At 41.8% G+C, this 24,779-nt stretch overlaps 2 protein-coding genes across 3 annotated transcripts in view; one reads left to right on the forward strand and one right to left on the reverse strand.

Moving 5' to 3' along the window:
* The window catches only part of FLT1 (fms related receptor tyrosine kinase 1), a 161,773-nt gene extending 147,110 nt beyond the window's left edge, over positions 1 to 14,663 (forward strand). Inside the window, exons 27-30 of the mRNA XM_063127004.1 lie at positions 2,314 to 2,456; positions 7,228 to 7,315; positions 8,196 to 8,287; positions 13,421 to 14,663. Of these exons, the coding sequence (XP_062983074.1) occupies positions 2,314 to 2,456; positions 7,228 to 7,315; positions 8,196 to 8,287; positions 13,421 to 13,622 (525 nt within the window). The 3' untranslated portion in view covers positions 13,623 to 14,663. The remainder of the gene's footprint in view (positions 1 to 2,313; positions 2,457 to 7,227; positions 7,316 to 8,195; positions 8,288 to 13,420) is intronic.
* A 4,093-nt stretch (positions 14,664 to 18,756) lies between these two features.
* PAN3 (poly(A) specific ribonuclease subunit PAN3) overlaps positions 18,757 to 24,779 on the reverse strand; it is a 64,537-nt gene continuing 58,514 nt past the window's right edge. Inside the window, exons 17-19 of one of the 2 annotated variants that reach the window (XM_063127006.1) lie at positions 24,387 to 24,451; positions 23,427 to 23,565; positions 18,757 to 21,739 (exon numbers count right to left, since the gene is read on the reverse strand). In XM_063127006.1, the coding sequence (XP_062983076.1) occupies positions 21,599 to 21,739; positions 23,427 to 23,565; positions 24,387 to 24,451 (345 nt within the window). In that variant the 3' untranslated portion in view covers positions 18,757 to 21,598. Of the gene's footprint in view, positions 21,740 to 23,426; positions 23,566 to 23,926; positions 24,452 to 24,779 lie in introns of those variants that run through there. The other variant, XR_010025482.1, reaches the window with a different exon arrangement.

Consider the following 24,779-nt stretch of genomic DNA (forward strand, 5'->3'; position numbering starts at 1 on the left):
AACGCACCTGTTTTGCATTCAGCCAATCCCAGGTAGAATATCTGTCATCTCCAGGTAGAACCAGGAACGTCTCCGGTCTGAGAGCTGCTGCAAGTCAGAGTAGGCAGTATTGAGCTAAATGGCTGATCCAGTAGAGGGCAGCTTCCTATGTTACTGTTATTTCATTCTTAATATTTATTTATTTATTTATTTATTTATTTTATTTAGAGTATTTTTATCCCGCACCTCAGCCAAAAGGCTCTCGGAGCGGCTTACAATGTATCAATAAAGAAGACAGTCCCTACCCTCAGGCTTACATTCTAAAAAAAGACATGACACACAAGGAAAAGTGTATGGAGGGAAGAGGGAGAAAATAAAAAGGAATTAAGGAGACTGCTTAGGCTGGTGGGAAGGCCCTGCTCCATCCTCTCATCTCCCAATGGAGGGGCAAACCAACAGCTCCTTCTTCCCCACAGGGTGAAGATGTTAGCCCTGTGTGTGGGGGGGGGGTCGAACTGAAGCAGGCTCTGATGGTGCCTGCCTGCTCCAGTCTCCCTCGCATCTTCTTCCCCACAGGGAAGAAACTTACATTTCTGAAGCAGTGCAGCATGTGGACGTAAGGTTGTTTTTGCCCAGAGAGCTTGCAGTTTTAATAAGCAGTGGCCACGTTAATGCTACAGCTTGGATGCAGAATTGGGGCTACGCAGTACAATCCACAATTCATAGAGGCAAAAATCCACCTTAATGTGGATTGCGTTGGATTGCATCCGTTCATGTCTTGAACCAAAACTTAGTAGAAGGGGGCTGTCTTAAATGTTGCCCCAGGGTGGCCCTAAATCCGTGATGTGTCAGTTATAAGACGCAGCTGCTGATTGGGAGCCACCCTGGGGCAAAGAGCCAAAGCTGCGGAGCAGAAAACTCAGGGATTTACCGTTACTACTCCTGCCTGAGTGAGGTCAACGCACATCTTCCCCCTCTGTCGTTCCTCAGGCGCTGCTCTGGGGATGTTCCTGGGTGGAAGGTGACCTCTCATTGGTTGCTGGAAGCTGGGGGAGGGAGACGCCACGCCCTACAGCCGTTGGTAGTGCAGGAATGCTCACAATGGGTTGCAGTCAATGTTAATCCTACTTAGAGTTGACCCATTGAAATGAATGGGACTTAAGTTATGGAATGATCTCCCCGATGAGGCTCGCCTGGCACCAATGTTGTTATCTTTTCGGTGCCAGGTCAAGACTTTTCTCTTCTCCCAGGCAGTTAACAACATATGCTGAGTTTTTAACTGACCCCAGAATAGTTGTTTTAAATGGATAGTGTTGTTTTTATACTTTTGGTGGTTTAAATTTTTTGTATATTTGTTTTTAATGTTCACTGTTTTAAACCTTTTTAAACTGTCCAGAGAGCTTCAGCTATGGGGCGGTATATCAATGTAATAAATAAATAATATTAGATGCAACCCCTAGCCATCTTTTGTCACAGCCTTTCAGCAAAATGAAGCAAGGGGAAACGTCTCCTAAAAATGTTGATCCTATAGAATGGCTGAAGTAATCTGTGGCTGTGCAGTTGAAGTGTGATCTTGTGCTTTAGGGAAAGGGCAGAAACATTTGGCAGTGCCGCCCTCCCGGGAAAGAGCGGTCCTTCTTCTTTCTACAGCCCCAAAAGATCCACGGAGCCTTCACAAGTATGAGAGGGAACCTCTGGCCGCACCCTTCTTTCTCCCATGAGAGTAGGGCACACTGTCCTCATGCAGTGCTGCTACAGCAGCACTAAATACAGCTGAGATGTGCCAGCATGAAGAGATGAACTGTGTCTACAGAAGCCTTTTACAGCATCACATAAACTAGTCCTTCACACTGCATGCTTGACTGCATGTTTATTGATTCCATTCCAAGCCTCTCTCCATGTTCAGATGAATCACATAGTATGGTGTTGATAGAATTGTATCATTTCAGCCTGCAAATGGGCAGTGGTATATTTAAAAGTTTTTTCCCCTTCTTCTCTACTTATATTTAAGCCCTGTATGTAGACCAATAGCCTATCCAGAGGAGGGTTAGGCTAGGGGATATTTAAAGTAAACCTATAATCCTCAAATGCTTTTGGAAGTGGTACAGTCCTACCTCAGCTGTACCATGTGATGATTCTGAATATGTCAGCAATATGATCAGGGGGCTAAACTGACTTAAATCCTGGTGTTTCAGCTCAATTGTATGATAGATCAGGCTAAAAAAAGTATAGACTATTTTTAAAAAACTACTTCATCCTAGTAGTATATGTGTACTCTGCACTGTTTATATACTATTCCTGTATCCTGATAATTTTATACTTTTATGCACATAGGATGGCAAAGACTATATCCCTCTGAATACTATATTATCAGTGGAGACTGGACTTGACAATTCTTCTCCGACTTCCCCTACCCTTCATGAAAGAGAAAATGATTCCATGCCAGCCTTCAATTATGCAAGCATCGAAAACACTGGGTGAGATGGAATGGCGAGATGTTATAGGAATTTGATTAATGGCAGTATGGTTTGGGTGTTGGATGTTGAAAGATGCACTTAGGAGACTGGTTTTAAGACCATAAAAAGAGCCCTGCTGGGTCAGACCAAATCTGTCTCTACATGGGCATTTACCATGTGCTTGTGATTGTTCACTCATGGAAGTTTGTGGGTCCTTTCACCACATCATCAACCTCTGATGCCTCTCCCATCATTTTCAAGTGGGAATCCGTCATTTTATAAGTGACCGAAAATGCGGTAATAAATCTAATTCTCACAGTGTAGCATCACCATCTGCTGGCAGTATTAATGAAATACATGGGGAAATCAGCAAAAACAGGAAGGGGAAAGTGTATATATTGTGTCAATTGTGAACCCATGAAGACTCTGGAAGGCAAAGCCCCAGTAAGGCTGTGGGATTTTTCTTTAATGTAGCAAACTTCCAAAGTTCCATGTAGTCCAGCATCTTCTTTTTCACAGTGGCCAAGCAGATGTTTCTGGGCAGTAGAAATGTTGGACGAATCCATCTGGGAGGTGAAGTTCCCCAAGCTTTCATCAGCTTGGCCCCCCACAAACTGGCCCAACTCAATGCAGATTGAGTCGGGCCAGCTTGTGTATTTTTGTTTCCCCCCCCCCTTTTTAATCAATATTGCACAAATCACGCCCTGCAATTTGCACAAATTGCAGGTGCAATTTCCACAAATGAATCACATTGCAGCTTCAATTTGTGCAAATTAGGCAAATTACAGCTGAAATTTGCACAGATTACACAAAGTGCAGCTGTAATATACACAAATTCAATTTAGGAAGGAACCCACCCACCCACTCACCCACCCCCGGCTGGAAAGAGCTCCAGGATTTGGGAGAAGTGCCCGTGGCTCAGTTCACAAATGCAAGCCGAGCCAGGGGCTCCAGGGAGATCCAACAAACCTGAAAAGAGCCAGATTTCCCTGCTACAGCCATCACTACTGGGAAATCTACAAACTGGACATGAGGACAATAGCCTTGCTCCTATTATGGCTTCCTCAGCAGCTGGCATATGGAGGCCTCTGAAGGTTCCTTCTAACCAACCTTCCCTATTGATAGGCTTATTTGTCTATTTACCTTTCTAAAAACCATCTTGAGAGAGTCCGATTCTTAGAAGCAGCCTAAAAATCTTTTACAGTACATATATCCATCCATTCACCCATGGGTTGTATCCAACGGTGTTATTCTGCAAGCAGAAGAGAACCACTGGCGAAATGAATTCCCCCTCCCCCCTGTTGTCCCCTGTGCATGCCCCCAATCTGCTCTTGGGAGTTGCAGGACCCACTGGAGCAGATTTGGGGCACATGCAGGAAGTTGCAGCAGAGAAGAGAGGGTGGGGAAGTCCGGTTGCACGCGTGGACTTCTGCTTCCACAAGGGTTCACAATCCAACCATAGAATCATAGAATAGCAGAGTTGGAAGGGGCCTACAAGGCCATCGAGTCCAACCCCCTGCTCAATGCAGGAATCCACCCTAAAGCATCCCTGACAGATGGTTGTCCAGCTGCCTCTTGAATGCCTCTAGTGTGGGAGAGCCCACAACCTCCCTAGGTAACTGATTCCACCGTCGCACTGCTCTAACAGTCAGGAAGTTTTTCCTGATGTCCAGCCGGAATCTGGCTTCCTTTAACTTGAGCCCGTTATTCCGTGTCCTGCACTCTGGGAGGATCGAGAAGAGATCCTGGTCCGCCTCTGTGTGACAACCTTTTAAGTATTTAAAGAGTGCTATCACGTCTCCCCTCAATCTTCTCTTCTCCAGGCTAAACATGCCCAGTTCTTTCAGTCTCTCTTCATAGGGCTTTGTTTCTAGACCCCTGATCATCCTGGTTGCCCTCCTCTGAACACGCTCCAGCTTGTCTGCATCCTTCTTGAATTGTGGAGCCCAGAACTGGAGACAATGCTCTAGTACTCACAATACCCAAAGCTAGTGGGGATCACCACCTCTTGTGAAGGTGAATTCCATGAATTACATGTTGCAGTTGTTCTTGAACCAGCTTCTGTCTTTGCAATAGTGCTGTGCCAAAAATTTCAGCTTGGCATTGCATGGAGGGTGAAGGAAAAATGAAAACTTGGGTGAAAGAGGCTAGGAGAGGTGAGGATTTTGGAGAATTTTCTCCTTGGGGAGGGGGGCAGGGTTTCCACATACCTTTTTAAATGTAGCCAGTTGTTGAGGGTTCTTCTTTCTTTTATTTTTTTAAACACCCCCAGCATTTTCAGGAGCCCAAAAGTTCTTCCTGAATGCTTATTGGAGAGGGCAAGGTCACATGGTCCCCAATAAGCATTCATTAAGAACTGCTGGGCTCCTCCAAATGCTGAGGGAAGGGGGTGTTCGGTAAAAAATAGGAAGAAGGGCCCTCAGCAATTGGCCACACTTAAAAAAAGTATGTGGAAACCCTGTCCCCCTGCCCAAGGAGAAAATTCTCTGAATTTTCCTCCTCCTTGTGAAAGACACAGGAAAAAATGATGCCTCTTTCACAGGGAGACAGAAAGTTCCTGAAAATAGGTGGCAAGATTTCGCCCAGCATTACCATGCAACACAGTATAAACGTTTAAAGGTAGGGTGACCATATGAAAAGGAGGACAGGGCTCCTGTATCTTTAACAGTTGCATAGAAAAGGGAATTTCAACAGGTGTCATTTGTATATATGGGGAACCTGGTGAAATTCCCTCTTCATCACAACAGTTAAAGCTGCAGGAGCTATACTAGAGTGACCAGTTTTAAAAGAGGGCGGGGCACCTGCAACTTTAACTGGTGTGATGAAGAGGGAATTTCACCAGGTTCTCCATATGTACAAATGACACCTGCTTAAATTTCATTTTCAATACAACTGTTAAAGATACAGGATCCCTTTCCTCCTTTTCATATGGTCACCCTAGTTAAAGGACAATAGCTCTTTTCAGGTAGAAATGTAGAGCATGCAGCTAACTTAGCCGCACATGAAAAATTTCATAGGCCTCACAAGTAATTTTTTTTGTGACTTGAATCTCACTGAAAGCAATTATATTTAATTTCTCTTTTCTAAATAAGGTTGACTGAGGTGGCAAAAGAGAGGTCCCTTCTTCTGTATAAAGCAAAGTGTTACTAATACTGCATTGAGTGTCAGGCTTTTGGAAATGACCAATCAATAGGCTTTTTCTCCTTGTAGCTGGTGCTGGGTGACTTTGTGCCATCCGTGCAAAGATGGCTTATGTGTGGTAAGACGTTCACAAGGAAGCGTAAGATTATGTGGCATTTCCTTTGATATTATTTATGTAAAAGTTTTCAAACAAAAATGTAGTTGGGATTGTTTATAAAAAAGGCGAGCAACAGGAGACATGATAGAGGTATAAAAATATGCATGGTGTGGAGGGAGTGGACAGGGAGGCATTTTTCTCTCTCTCTCATAATACTAGAACCCAGGGTCACCCCATGAAGCTGATTGGTGGGAGATTCAGAACAGATAAAAGGAAGTACTTCTTCACACAATGCATAGTTAAACTATGGACTTCACTACCACAAGGGATGGCTTTAAAAGGGGGTTGAATTCCTGGAGAATTATTATTATTATTATTATTATTATTATTATTATTATTATTATTTATTTATTTATATAGCACCATCAATGTACATGGTGCTGTACAGAGTAAAACAGTAAATAGCAAGACCCTGCCGCATAGGCTTACAATCTAATAAAATCATAGTAAAACAATAAGGAGGGGAAGAGAATGCAAACAGGCACAGGGTAGGGTAAGCAGGCACAGGGTAGGGAAAAACTAACAGTAGAAAGTAACAGTAGAAGTCTGCACAACATCAAGTTTTAAAAGCTTTAGGAAAAAGAAAAGTTTTTAGTTGAGCTTTAAAAGCTGTGGTTGAACTTGTAGTTCTCAAATGTTCTGGAAGAGCGTTCCAGGCGTAAGGGGCAGCAGACGAAAATGGACGAAGCCGAGCAAGGGAGAAGGTTATCAATGGCTACTAGTCCTGATGGCTATGTGCTACCTCTAGAAGTGGTAGTATGCCTATGTACACCAGTTGGTGGGAAACATGGGCGGGGAGGTGCTGTCGCCAACATGTGGGTTGGCTACTGTGTAAATGGAATGCTTGATCTTAGGTCTCATCCAGCAGGGCTCTTCTTATGTTCCTAACCTGCCTTTCAGGGTACACTGCAGTTCCATACATGGCCATAAGTGTTACAATAGGGGTGGAAAACCTGTTGCCTTCCAGATGTTTCTGGACTCAAACAACCATCATCTGTGACCAATGTTCATGCTGGCTGAGGCTGATGGCAGTTGACATCAGGACCAACATCATTTGGAAGCTCACAGTTTGCCCACCCTTGGGTTACTAGGAATTGATGGATTTATTGATTGATTGCATTTCTATACCGCCCAATAGCCGAAGCTCTCTGGGCCTCATGGGTCCGAGCAAATATGCATCAAGTTCAATATTCCATTTCCAATAATAGTCAAGTCAGATGCTTCTAAGATGCTCTTAGGAGCAATGAAAATGATAGCCCAGAGGTAGGAATGAGCTGTATAGGCAGCAGTAAATGCACGACATTGGTAAAATTAAGACATTCAGTTCTCAAATGCACATTGTGACCATTCCCTACATCACTCGTGAAGGGCACACAAAATTAGGAGTGCATTCATGTTCCCACCCATGTTCAGGTGTCCACAAGTAGCTTGTTATATGTATGTTGTTTGCTTTGAGATCATCCAACAAGCTTTTTTTCTGCCTTCCCTTTTAAGAAGACACAGTAATGCCTTCAGAATGAAGCCACCCCAGAGGGTCAAGACCTTTGAAGAACTTTCTCCCAAGGACAAATCTAGACACGATGTAAGTCACAATCAACCTCCCGAAATGTGTGGTGCATTGTTTGCTCTTTTAGATTCAAGCTTTGTGTTGCTGAAATGAAGGAGAACAGTGTGTGTAAATTGCTGCTCCTCCCACTTCACTGCCTGAGGTAGGGGCTTCACCCCACTTCATAGGAGAGTTGACCCTGGCGTTTTCCACTTGGATGGTTCTTTACCTTTTAAATCAGGCTTGGACTGGAGAACCTTCAGTAGAGAACACTTTCAAATTGAGGACTGCGCTCTGTAAAATTCTCTCTGTGTGTGTGTGTGTGTGCATGTGTCTTTGCTGTATTTCCTACCTAATATGTATTAGATTTGTTAAACCATTATTACATGAAGTACAAGTCTCATTTGGTCATCAAATACAAATATGGAGAATGAATGGAGAGAGTTTCAACCAAACAGAATTTATCAATCGTTCTCTTGAACATCTTCCCCCCACAAGACTACAACAAATTTCTTTGCCACATCTGATACAGCTCCCTTCTTTGTAACTTGTAATTTGTAACATTGTAATTTGGGATAGCCTGGTCTTGAATGGGAAATTAAGAGCCATTAACTTTACAAAAGACTTGCTCCTGGTGGAGATAAAATGGCTAGAGCTGTTTTTTGTTTCGTTTTTGCTGTGGATCAACACAGTTGCCTGAATGTTTGGAGTCTCCTTGGGGGTGTGACTACGGAGACTGTCATGATTAGCCCCTGCACTTCAAGATTCACCCACTACACCACTCACTAGAATACGTATTTGAAATTCTTCAAAAGGCAGACTGCTGACAGGTTATACTCAAGGGAGGTTTGTCACCGTCATAAATACGGACACATAAAGACGAAATTTGCATGACTAGAGCTGTCTTCTCTTTCAGGATTACCAAGCGGACAGTGGAATGGCGCTGCCTTCAGAAGAGCGGAAGCGTTTTACATGGACGGGCAGTAAACAAAAGCAAACTTTCTTTGGGTATGCAAATCGAGCCACATCGCGTTCATTCACAGGCCCTCTACAGATACAGCTAGACCTAAAGTGGGGTCACTTGTCATCAGAGCTGCTTGTGTGTGTCTTTTCAATAGGAGTGGCTATGGAGAACTAAATCTGATGAGAACTGTCTTGCTGGAGTTGTGAAGTGGAATGAGGAAAATCAGCCCCAAACGGTTATTAGTCCCACAAAGCAAATGTACAAGTACCATATGTGTATCTGTATATTTTTCACCATGGGGCTTACCAAGAAAATGGTTTGGGAAGAGGGAGCATGGAACCTTCTCCTTTAGCATAACAGTCCTGGTTGGATTTTGTCACTACCTTGTCATTGCTATCCGACTTTTGAAAACAGGAGATCCTATCAAAGATCACCACCATCACACCTAGTTTGGCCCTAGTTTGGCCCTAGTGGATGGGATGTGTTGCGGGTACCCAAGAGATTATCGTACACTCTCAGGGTGGGTAGGGGCATCACTTCCACAGTTCATTTACTTCCTCCATATCTTTGCTTTGCTCCAATTACTTCTCATATTCATTTAGTATTGCCTCCATTCACACCATCTCATATTTTCAAAATTCTCTCTTCATATGTGCTCCTTTTTGTCAAAACATCTGGGTGAAAATATGATAACCCATAATGGGTTAAATAAGGTATGGTGGCTTATTTAGTCCTGTGTTATTGTGTCATCTGTCAGGAGTTTTTTTTTTAACCCATGATAGCTTATTCAGCCAAAATAACCCACGGTCTGATAACCCATCATGGGTTATCATGTCATGCGGTGGTCACAGTGGGTCACCTACGGAGTCACTTGGCAAGAGTCGTCAAAACTCTTGCTGCCCCCTCTCCTCCAGCTGCAGAACTGTGTCCATGATCTACCTAGCAACTGATTGTGCTTGCAGCCTGACCTCACCTTAATCCTTCCCCTGGTGGTGTATTCTGCAACCTCCCCAAATGTCAAACACTGTCTGGGTTGGGTGACGGCAGCTGTGCAAGGTTGTCATTTTGCCTTGTATGAATCCCTGCCAGGGGATGCTGTGTATGAAGTTTTGTCCCACTCCTGCAAACTTCCATGGAGTTCTAGCTGCCAGCCCCTTTGTGGCAAAAAGGTGCTTTCGTTCGCATGGCTTTGTCAGCACGTGGGGAGTTCAGTGGGCCTCGTGTGCTTCCCTCTTAGGGGAGGCTATATATGAAACCTGGGCCAGATCTACACTACTGCTTTAAAGCACTTTATAACAGTTTTGACAACTGTATTTGGAGTGTGTCCTGGGCCCCAACGGTTGTCAAAACTGTTATAAAGCGCTTTAAAGGAGTAGTGTAGATCCTGCGGTCTCAACTATGCAAACTTCCAAGGGTTTAATTGTGCCATCCCCTTTTTGGTTCACTTGGTGTTTTTGCTCCTGTGTGTGTAATCGTGCAGGATTTTGATGGCGCATCGGGTGCCCTCCTGACTAGGGAAGGATGTGAATGGACTTCGGTCTTGATCCTACAAACTTCCAAGGGTTTATTTACACCAGCAATTTTAGTGCACCTGAGAGCTTTGCTCCTGTGTGTGTAATCGTGCAGGGTTTTGATGGTGCATCAGGTGCCTCCTCACTAGGGAAGCTGTGTATGAAGTTTGGTCCCAATCCTGCATACTTCCAGCACTTCAGAGCCGCTACCACCTTTGTCAGGGTGATACTGGAAATGCCGACTTTGCCCCACACTTCTCCCCTCTTATTGGGATATTGTGGAAAGCTAAAACAGGCTCCAGCAATGTGGGTGAAACAGCACCACTGCTTGGATGGGAGGACTGCAGCAGGACAGGGGGATGAGTCAAATTATGCACAGTAGCTTAATATTTATTATTTATTTATTACATTTTTATACCACCGAATAGCTGAAGCTCTCTGGGCTGTTCACAAAAGCTTAATAAACTATGCACAGCAGCTTAATTGTTTCTGTGTGGGGGTAACAGTAGCTTACTTTCAAAATAAACTACTGAGTAGCTTATTAAACCCATAAGGCTGAAAGGGATGTCTGAATACAGTAATACCAATCCCACAGGGTGAGGGCTGTACGGAGGTTGCTACAGAGCCCCCATTGTGCAAACAGATTCTTGCAGCGATCGCCACACTCTGATAAAGTCTACAAATATGGTTACATGCAATGGATGAGGTGTGTGTGTGAGTTCATTTGCCCTTAATACCAGGGAGAACACAGTCTGAGGGTGCATGTTTCCCTCTTCCCTTTCATGACTCAGCGCCATACAAACCCACTTGAGACTCAAGGGCTCAGGATACTAAAATGGCAACATGACAATAGAGGGATACATGAGCGTCATTTCTCTTCCTGCAAATCCTCTGTTTTATGTTAGTGACCTTCCTTTGCCTGGCTCCTGTCTAGGGAATAAGAGCTTACCAATGATAAGACCCGTCCTAACAGGAATCATTTTTAAGTGGTGAGTAGACAGTTAGGAAGTTGCCGGTCTAAAAAAGCATGAATGATTCTTGGTTTGCGCCCAAGAGTTCCAGGATTCTGAGTGCCAAATAAGCCCTTCCCCTGTAGAGGAGAGAAAGACACCGCCTTGGATGGAGGATTGGGTAATTGATGGCTGTTAAATCACAAAATGGAATCTATCTGGAGAGTGGCTGGATCTCCCATTATTGGCTGCCATGGACAAATGGGGGCACTCAATCACCTTCCTGTGAGCTTTCAGGAGCAGAGGTCCTTTTATGGATCAGTGACTGGTTAAAGAACAGAAAGCAGAGAGTAGGAATAAATGGTGAATTCTCCCAATGGAGGGAAGTAAATAGTGAGGTCTCAAAGGGATCAGTATTGGGACCAACTCTTTTCAACTTGTTCATAAATGATCTGGAATCAGGAGAAAGCAGTGAAGTGGCCAAGTTGGCCAATGACACCAAATTATTTAGGGTGGTTAAAACAAAAAGGGATCGTGAGGAGCTCCAAAAGGATCTTTCCAAAGTTGGAGAATGGGAATTTAAATTGTAGATGCAGTTCAATGTAAGCAAGTACAAAGGCATGCACATTGAGGCAAAAAAAAAAAAAAATCCAACTTCAACCTGATGGGATCTGAGCTAGTGGTGACTGACAAGAAAGAGATCTTGGGGTTGTGGTGGACCAACTTAATGAAAATATCAACCCAGTGTGTGCCCTTTGTTAAAAAGGCAAACTCCGTGTTAGGCATAATTAGAAAAGGAATTGAGAATAAAACTGTCAATTTCACATTGCCTTTATACCAATCTATGGTGCAGCCACACTTGGAATACTGCAGTTCTGGTCACCATAAAAATATATATATTGTAGAGTTGGAAAAAGTGCAGAAAGGGCAACTAAAATGATCAAAGGACTGGAGCATCTTCCCTATGAGGGAAGGTTACAACAGCTGGGACTGTTTATCTTATGGGGGAGGGGGGAGGCTGAAGAGAGAGGTGGACAAAATTATGCATGGAAATTTGGATGGACATTTTTCTTCCTTTCTCAAGATACTAGAACCCATTGGGGTCATCGCATGAAGCTGATTGGTGGGAGATTCAGGACAGATGAAAGGAAGGACTTACTAGTCCTTACTTAACAAACTAGCTAAAAGTGGGCTAGATGGAACAACTATTAGGTGGATTCACAGTTGCCTACAGAATCGGACTCAAAGAGTACATATCAATGGAATCTTTTCAAACTGTGGAGAGGCAACGAGTGGGGTACCGCAGGGCTCAGTCCTGGGCCCACTGCTCTTCAACATTTTTATTAATGATTTGGATGAGGAGGTGCAGAGAACGCTGATCAAATTTGCAGATGACACAAAATTGGGTGGGATAGCTAATACCCTGGAAGACAGAAACAAACTGCAAAGTGATCTTGATAGGCTGGAGTGCTGGGCTGAAAACAACAGGATGAAATTTAATAGGGATAAATGCCAAGTTCTACATCTAGGAAATAGAAACCAAATGCACAGTTACAAGATGGGGTATACTTGGCTCAGCAATACTACAAATGAGAAGGATCTTGGAATTGTTGTAGATCGCAAGCTGAATATGAGCCAACGGTGTGATATGTCTGCAAGAAAGGCCAATGCTATTTTGGGCTGCATTAATAGAAGTATAGCTTCCAAATCACGTGAGGTACTGGTTCCTCTCTATTCGGCTCTGGTTAGGCTTCATCTAGAGTATTGCGTCCAGTTCTGGGCTCCACAATTCAAGAAGGACGCAGACAAGCTGGAGCGTGTTCAGAGGAGGGCAACCAGGATGATCAGAGGTCTGGAAACAAAGCCCTATGAAGAGAGACTGAAAGAACTGGGCATGTTTAGCCTGGAGAAGAGAAGATTGAGGGGAGACATGAGAGCACTCTTCAAATATTTAAAAGGTTGTCACACAGAGGAGGGCCAGGATCTCTTCTCGATCCTCCCAGAGTGCAGGACACGGAATAATGGGCGCAAGTTAAAGGAAGCCAGATTCCAGCTGGACATCAGGAAAAACTTCCTGACTGTTAGAGCGGAACGACAATGGAATCAGTTACCTAGGGAGGTTGTGGGCTCTCCCACACTAGAGGCATTCAAGAGGCAGCTGGACAACCATCTGTCAGGGATGCTTTAGAGTGGATTCCTGCATTGAGCAGGGGGTTGGACTCGATGGCCTTGTACGCCTCTTCCAACTCTGCTATTCTATGATTCTATGACTTCTTCACACAGTGCATAAACTATGGAATTCACTACCATAAGATGTAGTGATGGCTGGCAATTTGGATGGCTTTAAAAAGGGGCTAGATAAATTCCTGGAGCAGAGAGAATTGAAAGGGTGGATATGTGCATATGAATGATTGGGAGGAATAGGGAATGGATAGATTCCTGGAGAAGGTTATCAATGGCTACTAGTCTTGATAGGCTTACTACCTCTGCTACTGGTAGTAGCACATAGCTATGTACACCAGTTGCTGGGGAACACAGTTGGAAGGGTGCTGTCGCCTTCTTGTCCTGGCAAATATCTGTTGATATTTTCATTAACTATTAGATTTTTATGAAAATTTTGTTATTTTTGTAGCCTATAGTTTTATTTTACAAAGTGAAATAATTGGCTAAGAACCTGCAGTACATATTGATCATGCTTCTGTTTTTTTGCTTACAGCCTCCGCTATGGCAGCAGAAGCAAAGAGTCTGTCCTTTCTGACACAGCCAAGCCGAATGTCTACAGCTTCAGCTGCGGACACATCAGCGATGTGACTCGGCCATTTACTTGTGGCAATCTAATATGGGAAGGAAAAGCTGTGCAGGGGTTCCTTCCACGCAGCTACAACTCTGTGGTTCGGTATTCTACTCCACCAGTTTAGCATTGGGACTTCGCCAGCGACTCAAAAGCAGCTGCATTTCTCTGCTGTCACCATTCTAAAGTTGGACAGTCTGGACTGCTGCTCACTGATCCACCACCATTTATGTAGAGTACAGATGTTCATTTCTATGAAGCACCAGGAGCAGCCTCCTCACAACCGCTGTACTTCATCTACTGTGGCACTAGCTCCCACCCGATAATGGGAATTTTTTAATTGTACAAATGCAATAGGGAAGAGAAGGCTTGCTGCAGAGTGGGGTGGGGTAACACATGCCTCCGTGGACTTTCTCCCCGAATTCCAGATTCTTGCACTGGTCCCACACAACACAAGAGATTGACACTGACTAGACCAGAAGCTGCTTCCAAACTAGTCCATCCAATTCTATTGCCAAAGGAGAGTTTTATTAGACATGTCCCTGTGCGCATAAAGCAGATCTCCGAAAGAGGCACAAAAATCTCTGCACCAATGCACTGTCAGTAGCTGTGGCCCCAATCCTGTCTCAGAACGCGGTGCCAGCACACTAGCATGAGGAAATGCTATAGTACTGAAAACTGTTACCATTGGCCAAAATATGACCAAATGTTGATATAGCCAGGGGCAAACTGAAGTTGGGTCATGGCTAAGGAGGCATACCATGTACAGTATCCTGCAGGGATTTTGGTCACCAGACCGAAGTATATAACTTCAGATCTCAGTTGCCATCACATTATTTAAGTGTGGAATCTGGCATTATGGGTGGAACACAGCATGCTGAGAATTGCAGCTGCCTCTTACAGATGCGCACAGAAATTTCTTGTCATTTTGGTTGCAGATGGGCCCGAACATTTGCAAGGAATGCCCAAGCAAAACTACAGAGAGGAGCAGAGCAGTACTCTCCCTGGATGAGGTGGGAATTCAGTACTTTGCATAGTGCTTTATCTTGTAGTTAACTGAAGCAGCATATACATTGGGCAAAGTAAATATGCAGAGTGGATTAATGAAGGTAATTCATAGATGTTGAAGAATTCAGCTTTTCTTGAAGCAGAATTTGGAACCTTTTTTTTTTAAAAAAAAAGTATTTTAAACTTAGATAATACACAATTCTATATCCATTATACGACATTATGCTTTTATACTCCCAACTGCAAGTGCCAGCACAGCCAAGCTGCTGCAAGTAATTGAGGGTAAAACCGATATGCTGCCACAGCTATGCATATAGGACGGGAAGGCCAGTCAAGTTTTGTCTGAAATACCTGCTGAATCTAGTTTTACTGCTGCTATTACTATAACGTTATTAAGTGCTAAAAGTGTGCTGTTAGGAGGTGAGTAGTGTAACGGAACCATTGCTTTGGTTCAGCAGTGAGCCACTGAGATAGATGTCCTATACAAGTAGCTAATGTTTCTCATGATTAATTTCCATGGAAGCAATGAAATTTATGCTGTCATGCCTCAGTGGGACTTATTTCTGAGTACACATGTAAATAGTGCTGTTAGTTCAGCAGCATTTTACAACACGCTCACTTCTAAAAGCCATAAGCATGTAATTTTTGTATTCTCTACCAAATAGAAGAGTATTAGCCAACCTTTGAGACATGTTTCAGTTATGGAGGTAAAAAGAGACTGAATGGAAGACTTGGGAGAGTATTCATAGTTGCAGATTTTTTTAAAAAAAAACCTAATGCTTTTAAAGAACCTTTACAAATTGGAATTTAAAAAGTATTCTTTAGAGTGAATTTTGCTAATGATAACTGGATGTAAATAACTTATACCTGCACTTTAACCTTTTAATCTATTTTTCTGTACATTTTCTAAATTTTCATAATAAAATGTTTCCAATCTTTGTTTGAGAGGGTATATTTTTTGCTTGCGTTAATAATCCATTCATGTTGCAGAAGCATCTTGTAACCAGTCTTGGTTTGAAGCAAACATTTCAAGAAGCCTTTTGATGTAGTAGCCAAAATATGTCATAACTTTTCAGAAGATTCAGGGCTTAACTCAAGGGTGGCAAATTCACAATAAGCCGGTGGGAGTGTTATCAACAGAATCACTCTCTTCATTCTGTAGATTGCTGGGCCTCTGTAAATATGAATTCATACATCTATGTTCTTCTGCATGGTTGCTGTGCTCCATACATGGGAATCTGCACCTGCCCAGGGTATCATCTGTAACCTTCTAGACTCTATATAAGAATTGAGAGCTTAAACCCATAACTTTTGGTGGTCTCAGTCTAACACACATCCCAAAATGGGCAGAACCCATACAGTCCTGCCCAATTCTTCACCTCCTGCAGCAACAGCAGTAAAAGGCACTTAAACTTTAGGTTCCAAACCGATGCTCTGCACAGGCAAATAATCTCATAGTGGCAGCTGCACAGCTAACCACTCAGGGAACATCAGTTACAGATAACCAAACTGTCCTTCATATATCTAGTAACCTACCTGAAAGAAAGCATCAACACAGAACAAGTGTGATTGGCAAAACACCACCACCATTTTCATCATCACCTTGCCTTAAACATTTATTTTTTAAAGAAAGCACTTCTCTTTCAGATGGAAGCCATCTAGCAATAACTTACTGAGTGGAGAGAATGATGTACATACATTCATAAATTAACCAGTCACTATGGCATATACCTGATTATTTTAAGATGGCTCTCTCAACCAACTAGAAAGGAATCAGAACACTTAACCAAAGATAATTTTAACACACATAAAGAAAGCAATTTCCAAACACCTAGAAGGCTGGATTATGGCTGTTGAAGCAGTTTAGAACGATTAATCTTGGTTGAAAAGTAGGGAATACAGGATAGAATAAATGATAAGCCTACTTGATAAGTGCATTACTACAAGCGAAAATGCCTTGGCTTGATCATGATATCCAGTGCACAGCACCTCTCTCATTTAATATGAAGTGTATGTTTCAAAGCAAGAATATAAGCTCCATTCATTCAGGCATCATTCTCCTTGCACTGTTAGAACTGCAGAAGGAGGAAACAGGGTCATGCAATCTAGCTCTGCCCCCTACACCGTGACCCCACCACCCTCAAGATGTTGGAGGGCAAAGGTCTGCAGCCTAGAGCGTAGTGCCCCTATGTAGGCAACTCTCCATGATTTAGAACCTGCATGAACAGAGGACAGATGCAAAGATGCAGTAGAAGGGGCAGAGCTAACTAGAACATCTCCACATTCTTCTTACATATTCTAATTATGCAAGAAGAGTACTTGCACAGCACTATAGGCTGGGGAGGGGGAATTCTGCTGGTGTTAACATAGGGTGACCATATGAAAAGGAGGACAGGGTTCCTGTATCTTTAACAGTTGCATAGAAAAGGGAATTTCAGCAGGTGTCATTTGTATATATGGGGAACCTGGTGAAATTCCCTCTTCATCCCAACAGTTAAAGCTGTAGGAGCTATACTAGAGTGACCAGATTCAAAAGAGAGCAGGGCACCTGCAGCTTTAACTGGTGTGATGAATAGGAAATTTCACCAGGTTCTCCATATATACAAATGACACCTGCTGAAATCCCCTTTTCAATACAACTGTTAAAGATACAGGAGCCCTGTCCTCCTTTTCATATGGTCACCCTAGTTAACAGCCATTTCACTACAGAGCCATTTCCATGGCCAACCTCAACACACAGATGATGCAATCGGCACCTATATTAATTGGGCTAGGGAAGGGGAGGAGGAACTTCATGCCTAGGGGGCCAATCTGGGTCTACAGGGTGCCCCAGATGGCCCTGCCAGAATAGAGCATAGATTGCACCTGTTCGTCTTCAATCTGCTCAATTGCCGAAGATTCTCTCTCACACACTCCTCCTTTGCTGCCATAAGGGAAGCAAAGCAACATCTGTCAGAGATGTTCACAATTGGCTTGGAAAGTGACAAACGACTGCCAGAGTTTTGAATTGAAATACACTTCAACAGCCTTGCAAAGTTCACATTTGGAGGCAAAGGTAAACCTGTGTTCAAAGTCTTCAGTGTTTGTGGATTACTGAATGGTAAAAGGTCCAATGCAGGACTGTTAGGATTTGTCCTCAGGAGTGTGTATTAGAGAGATCAGAAAAGGATTCAATATATTGCTATAGCCTAAAGATAGCTACAATTAACTTTAAAACTTGGGATTTTGTTTGGAGCCTCTGAAGCCTGTTTTACATGGAACAGTAAAGATGTGCTTGCCATCCTGATTTTCTGGTGTATGGACCACAACGCAAGCACATTTGCACATAAACATTACAATTTAAGGCATGGAAGACAGATTTTTTACAGGTATATGTTTAAAATCTTCAGTGGTATGATTTTGTACTCCAGTTTAAGCGAGAAAGAAAGAAAAGAAAAAACCCACTGGCAACCAAGTGTTTCAATGCACACACATTCAAAAGGCTTTTAGATGAAGACTGGTCTCCCAAGACTTCATGGGTCATGGATCCTAAAGTCCTTCTGTCTTCTGACTGCCTGAGAAAAGGGCACCAGGCAAGCTTGCTGCAACTTTTATTTTAGTCTGTTTGCAAAATAAACTTTCTAAGGCAAAATGCATTTTAAGGACCAATGGTCCAGATTAATTTATGCAAGAAAAACATAGTATCGACAATTTTTATGTAAGTATTGTACAAAGCTGTATAAGTCTTTAGACTTTACATAAACATTTTTACAGGGAGTGTGCGGGTACAAAGGCCTTCACCATGCTTTATGTTATGTTCGCAGTTAACAGTTCAAACCAATTAAATATGGTCATGGAAAATTTCATAGAACTCATGTATAATTTTCCAAGAAACAAATTACCAAACATCCATCTTGTAAGTTTGACAAGGGAGCTTAAACAAAATTGGAAATGATTTAAAAACAGTTTTACAGAGAATTCAAGCTACTCTAAGCATTTGGACTCCATTGATACAAGCAGATCGATTTTAGTGCTTGTATATGAGCCAGAAATGTACAGCACTGATCCTTTCAGGCTGATATCTGCATATCAAATAGGCAATATGATTTTTAGTTAGTGGGATGTGGTAAATGCTGCTTGTGTGACAAACACTGTTCCAATCCCTGCTGTAGAGTATGGCAGAGAAAAATCAACCCCATAACGCAATTTAAGTCAGCTACGCAACAAGCAGAACACAGTACCCACAGTCTTCACATGCTCAAAAGAAGGCTATGTCATTTCTGGTATTCTTTATTAAAAATACTGCTGTACACATGAAAAACAGGATTAAAAGGTAACACATAGTGGGATCATGACATCAGAATGTAACATACTGGTGCTTTTTAGGGGAAGCTGTTCACATCAAAAGTTTTACTGGAACAAGGGCAAAATGAAAACAAAGAATGTTATGTACCCCCAAAGTATTTACAGTGTAGCAAAAACAAAACCCCAAACAAGCAACCTAAAACAGGTAAGAAAATTTAAATGAACTAACATCACATGATTTCAAAAGGTTGTCCTTTCTGTGCTTTCAACTGTAAAGATAGGAAGGTCAGAAATGTTTCCCCATGAGGAAAAAGTAGGCATTGAGAGATTTTTAAAATTGCTGCTCTGTTTTAGGGATTACATACATAACTCTTCCTATGAATGGAACATGCTAGTTTCAGGACAGCCTTCTAAATGGAATTATATTGGAGTAAGTTCTCCCCCCAAAAAACACCAAAGCAGAAAATTCCAAAACATGGACCAAATAAAATAAACAAACTCCACATTGTTCTATGCATTACCCAACAGCAAATATTTCCTGGATGGCATTTACTTATGGAAACGTATTGGCTCTCTGCTCTTTTTTTTTAACCTTTAATAAACCAAGTCCTGAGATTACTGGGGCTAAAGCAATGGGCACGTGTGTTGACAAACGTTTGCAAAATGCAACTTCTAAGAGGTGGATCTTGCTGGTATAGCGAAGATGAGATCGAAGCCCTGTATTACCCCTGCCTTTGCTTTACCCAAAATATTGGTCCACAAAATAATCTGTCAAAGTTTTCTAATTCCCGCAACTGAATAGATGATCCCCTTTCATTTTCAAAGAAAACAATAGTGGGAAAAAGGGGAAAAAAATAAACCTCAGCCCGCTTATAAATTAAGCATTCAATATTTCTTCTAGAATACAAGTACTACTTTTTTTGTACAAAAGAATTACAATATGATTTTTCAAAAACATATAAAAGACAGCTGCTCCTCCTCAAATACATGAGCTAATGATAAAAGACTGATTTGCCATATCCATATCTCAAAGTCCCTGTTCCTTTTGACATTAAAAAAGAACAATATTATGGCAATTGTTATCCTCTGAATATTAAACATTATGCTCCACTTAAAACTTTTCCCCCAGATTAAACGATAATTGATTTTATTTATTTAAGCTCATCGATGCTACCAATTGCAGGCTCCACCATATGTCATGAAAAGGTGCCCGAGGGTGTCCCTAGTCTTCCAACGCCTTCATTATGAAGAGCACTGCTTTTCTTGAGGCAAATCTAAAGTAGGAGTGTCATTATTAAAGCTTATAAAACTGGAGAGAATTATTAAAAATTTATCTGAAATTACAAATATTGAGAATTAATAAAATTGGATGCCGGTAACATCACTTGCAAGTGCTTTGAGGCAGTCCTGACACCTTTTGGAGAAGAGTTTCCACATTTTCTTCATGGTGAGCACCCAGTGCTATTGAACATTCAGTGCTGGGGAAAGGATGTACACAGTCTTCACTACTGCATTAAGAAAGGGAAAAAAATAGTCCTACGTATTTGGCAGTCTTCAGTATCAAAGTGTAGGTGTTCTACTACAAATTCCCTTGAATACCCAAGTTTGCAGACAACTGTGGGTCCGGTATCATAAAGTTAATTGTGGGGCATGGAGTGGGGGAGTGGGGAATCCAGACTTGAAAACTGAATATTCATGTGTTGAGTATTATCAAAAGTAATATTACTTTGGGCTAAGCAGTGACTGCAAAGGCACAGCAGACCATCATTGCTCCAGAATCAGGCTATAAAACTTCCAACGTTCTTGATGCCAGACAACTGCTGTGTGTAGTTAATCTTCTGAACAGTGTCTTTGTATCTGTATCCAGTGTAAAGTACCATAATAAAGCTGTGGTTCAAAGAACAGAACTTTATACAAAAAAAAAAAAAAGTATACCATAAGTAACTTAAAGGAATACACTCCTGAAACCTCAGGCCTGTAACACAATGTCTTATAAAAAATTCTATTAAAAATTGCATAAATGTAAATGCATCTGATTAGCAGGAAAATATACAAACAGGTATTTTATTTAAAAGGCGCTGGTTGTGTTTAGAGCAATTTGGATATGCTCCTGAACTTACAGGTCTCAAATGGTGCTGTTTTGCGTAGACAAAGCTTCAACCAAATAAAAGGGGATTTTACATGTGATGTTCCTACAATAACCTTACCTTTTTTTTTTTTTTAAATATGCACTTTCTGGTTTGATTGGTTAACCTAACAGTGGGTGACATATGACACAGTTTTACAGAGGTTACAAGCTACACTGTAATTTACAGAACACAATTTCTATGAAATTATTCACCTGGTCCTTTATAGTATTCTGGGGTGCAAATAATATCAAAACGAATAAATTCTGCAGTATACTCAGTGGCAAAAAAAAGAAGAAAAAAAAAAGATTATCCCAGAAATGTCCTTGCAAAGAGATTCCCTTAGTAAGTATCCAATGTGGCAAAACATCAGAGATCAGAAAGTCTTAAAAAAAATTAAAATTAGTGCATATACGAGTGGAAAAAATAAAAGCAGGAACATCATGCCCCTGATGTGTTCCTTATTTTAAAATAAATTCTTCACAGATAAAGCCTCCAATGGCAGCCAGAGCTCAAGGGTAAGCAAAAACATTCTTCCCTTCAAGTAACAGTGTACCTGACTGAAGTGCAACATCTCCTGCTGTTTTGTTTCCCGAAATGTGAAATGAGATGACGACAATCAGCTGTAGTGCAATTTGCTACCGGTTACGTTCCTCAGCAATGTCCTGCATGCTTTCAGCAAGTACTACAACTGGCCGTTCGCGGCTGCAATCAGTTCTTGAAAAGTATTTTCAAAGCAGCGCTTTAGGTCACTATATGTTACCACAAGTACACTCTTCTCATCTCTGGAAATGAGGCTTATTTTTTCTGGCACACCTGCATCTAGCTGAAATCAAAGCGCAGAAAACCTCATGCATATTCATATAATAGTGTCTGGCGTTATAAATAAAAAGGGCATTAGTAACTTCAATAGCAGTTTTGGCATGCAAAAGGCTACAATTTTGTTCATTCATCCTCAAAACATTCCTGTTAAGAGAGGATGGTTATTTGCCATTGTACAGATGAAAATCCCACAGCCCAGGTCAAACAGACTCTCCTACAGACCTACCTGGTTGTTAAGATAGGCTTCTCTTGGAAATCCAACTAAAAGAATTATTGTTTCTAAAACACAGGACCCAACAACAATGTGAAAGGAAGGAAAGTGTAATACACAATCACCTAGAAGACTGGGGGAAAGCATTCAAAACTGCAGATCAAACATTATATGGAATATGAATCTTCAAAACGATTCAAACATTTAGGTAGGCATATACTACAGAACTTTTGTTGGCCCGTACGACCTCCAAGTGCATACAAGTGATTGCTTGTTTGAAATGAGTCCTAATTCCAAATCACCCAGCATGCAGAAAGCTTACACTTTTCACAGATGTACTAGCTTTCCATGTGCAGGGATATTTTGTTATAAAAGTACTGCCAAACAACCAAGCAATCCCTCATAGATATATAAACAAATAAATCTTCCCATCCACTTTCTCCACACCATGCATAGGCTTGTTTCGGATATATCCCATACTTCAGCACCATGGGAACAATCCTGGATGACTGCTGGGCTCACATACTCTCCCCTCCTCCTTTGGCACAGGAGGAGACTGGAAGTATGTTGTTACATCGAACAAGCACAAACTGTGGTTAGTTCAATCAAGTTTATTGAAATAAACCAGGATCAGAAACCATAGTTTGATCCTGTCTTGTTTCAATAAAACGTAGTTCAAAAACTAAGCAGACTTTGTCATTGTCAGATGTATCAAACCATGGTTAGTTTAAAACAAAAACAGATGCTTCCAATCTCCACTGCCTTGCCATGCTGGAGGAGGAGAAACAACCATCTGAGCCTGAGAGGCTCACCCCGGCTCATTCCTATAGCACTTAACTATGATTTAGCATTACATCTGTACCAGGCCAATGTGGCTGGGTTCACACAACACGCTAACCCACAATCAATGATTGAGTTGGCTTGTTGCTGAACTGTGGGTTGTGGTTGAACCATGGGTTATCATGTTGAACCATGGGTTATTGAGTTGTCTGAACACAGTATGTTTTCCACAGGCTTGTTAGTGATGCAGCATGGCTTATTTTTCTCTAACAAGCCACCTTGAGAACCTATGGTTTGTTGTTGGATTGTTCAGTGTGCTTAGCAAGGCACCCTGCATGGTTAAGAAGGCACCTGGCAGAAATATGATAATACGTGGTTCAACAACAACCCATGGTTCAATAACAACCCACACTCAACGACAGTGTGTGGGTTAGCGTGAAGTGTGAATCCAGCATATCTCTTATATCTAACCTCCAGTGACTTTTTATACAGCCACAGAAGCAACCATTGGATATGTACAGTATTTGTCAGTGACACCATGGACAGTCTGGCCACAGCTAGAGACCAATTTGAGAACCATAACCGCTTTCAGGGATAATATGCTGGCATACCAATTAAAAAGGAAGTGAAGAGGAAAGACGACAGAATAAATACAGAATTAAATCTGCAATTAACTTAAAATACAGGAGCTCTAGTTTACCTTGTTAAGACAAGAGATAATGTGACTGAGGTCTATCCAGGGAGTACCCGCTTCTGTCACCTGATGGAAAAGATGATCCCTAAAGAGCTTCAGGAGATATCTGTCTCCAGTTTCTGACCACGTTGGGTCCTTCTGAAATCTATCATAAAACAGAACATTTGTGTTTCTTATTAAGAGTACAAGTTCATAAGTAACTCATGCAAAATATTATTGGAAAATGTTTGGGATTTGTACCAGGTTTTTGCATCATACAAATTAAGAAAAAAGCACCATCCTTCCATTCACAAGGTTTAGAACGAGAACATCTTTTCACAGGGCTAAAAGCATTTTAAATCAGCTATGCTGCATATTATTCTCTGAATATAATAATTTGGTTGATTTTGAAAACAAGATCAATGAGGTTTTCATGTGAACTGTTCTGCAGCTTCCCACACTCGGTATGAAACATTCTATTACTTTATTAAACGTTTGGTATCATTAGTTACTGTGGTTAGACTTACAGTGTCGAGGAGAATGCAATCTCTACAAATATCAATTCCAGCATAGGCACTGTATGCACTTGGAGGATTTTTGCTGCTGTTGGGAGAAAAAACTGAAATACCTTCCCAAGAATGCACTAATAGTTAGTTTGGAGTTTTAAATTAAGTTTTAAGTCTTGCAAATATGCCAGAATATGGAATAAGATCTCTTAAGAAACATCACCTTGCACTAATTATTCTCTGCTTCCAGACAAGCCTCACACCAGGATGTTATTATCCATCTAGGCCGTGAGTGATAAATATATATTCACATACAAGAATATTCTGGTCTGTCTGCTATGAAATTGGCGGAAGTGGCCTAGCTCATCTTCCAGAGGCTTCTATATTTTGTGAGTCCATCATCACAGGTGAACACACTCAGACTCTCTTTGTGGTGTCCCTTTATAGAACACTGTGATGCAGAAAATGCTGAATTCCTTACTCTGGCCTCTCATTGATTGTTCCCAATTTTGCAAGAAGCCGAAATAATCTTCCATTCTGAACCTCCTAGAAGACAAGATTTAAGAGAAAAATAAAACTTGGATAATAATTATAACAACGGCCAGCTCTTCAACTAAAGGTACAGCATAATCATAAAGCCATATAAAGGGTTGGATCCAGATGAAGTTAACCATGTTTAACTTGTCCCATTGATTTCAATGCGACATAACTAACTAAGGCTGCAATCCTACGGTCCTGGGAGGGTGTTCCAGAGGCCATAGGATAGAGAAGGAGCCTTGCCCTTGGAAAAGGAGGTCTGGGCCTTGCAAGCTTCCCTGTTGCAAGCTGGGGAACCCCTGCAGCCCCTCTAGGGTCACACCAGTGACCCTAGAGA

Source organism: Elgaria multicarinata, chromosome 5 (genome assembly GCF_023053635.1).
Source record: "Elgaria multicarinata webbii isolate HBS135686 ecotype San Diego chromosome 5, rElgMul1.1.pri, whole genome shotgun sequence".
NCBI classification, from domain to species: Eukaryota; Metazoa; Chordata; class Lepidosauria; order Squamata; family Anguidae; genus Elgaria; species Elgaria multicarinata.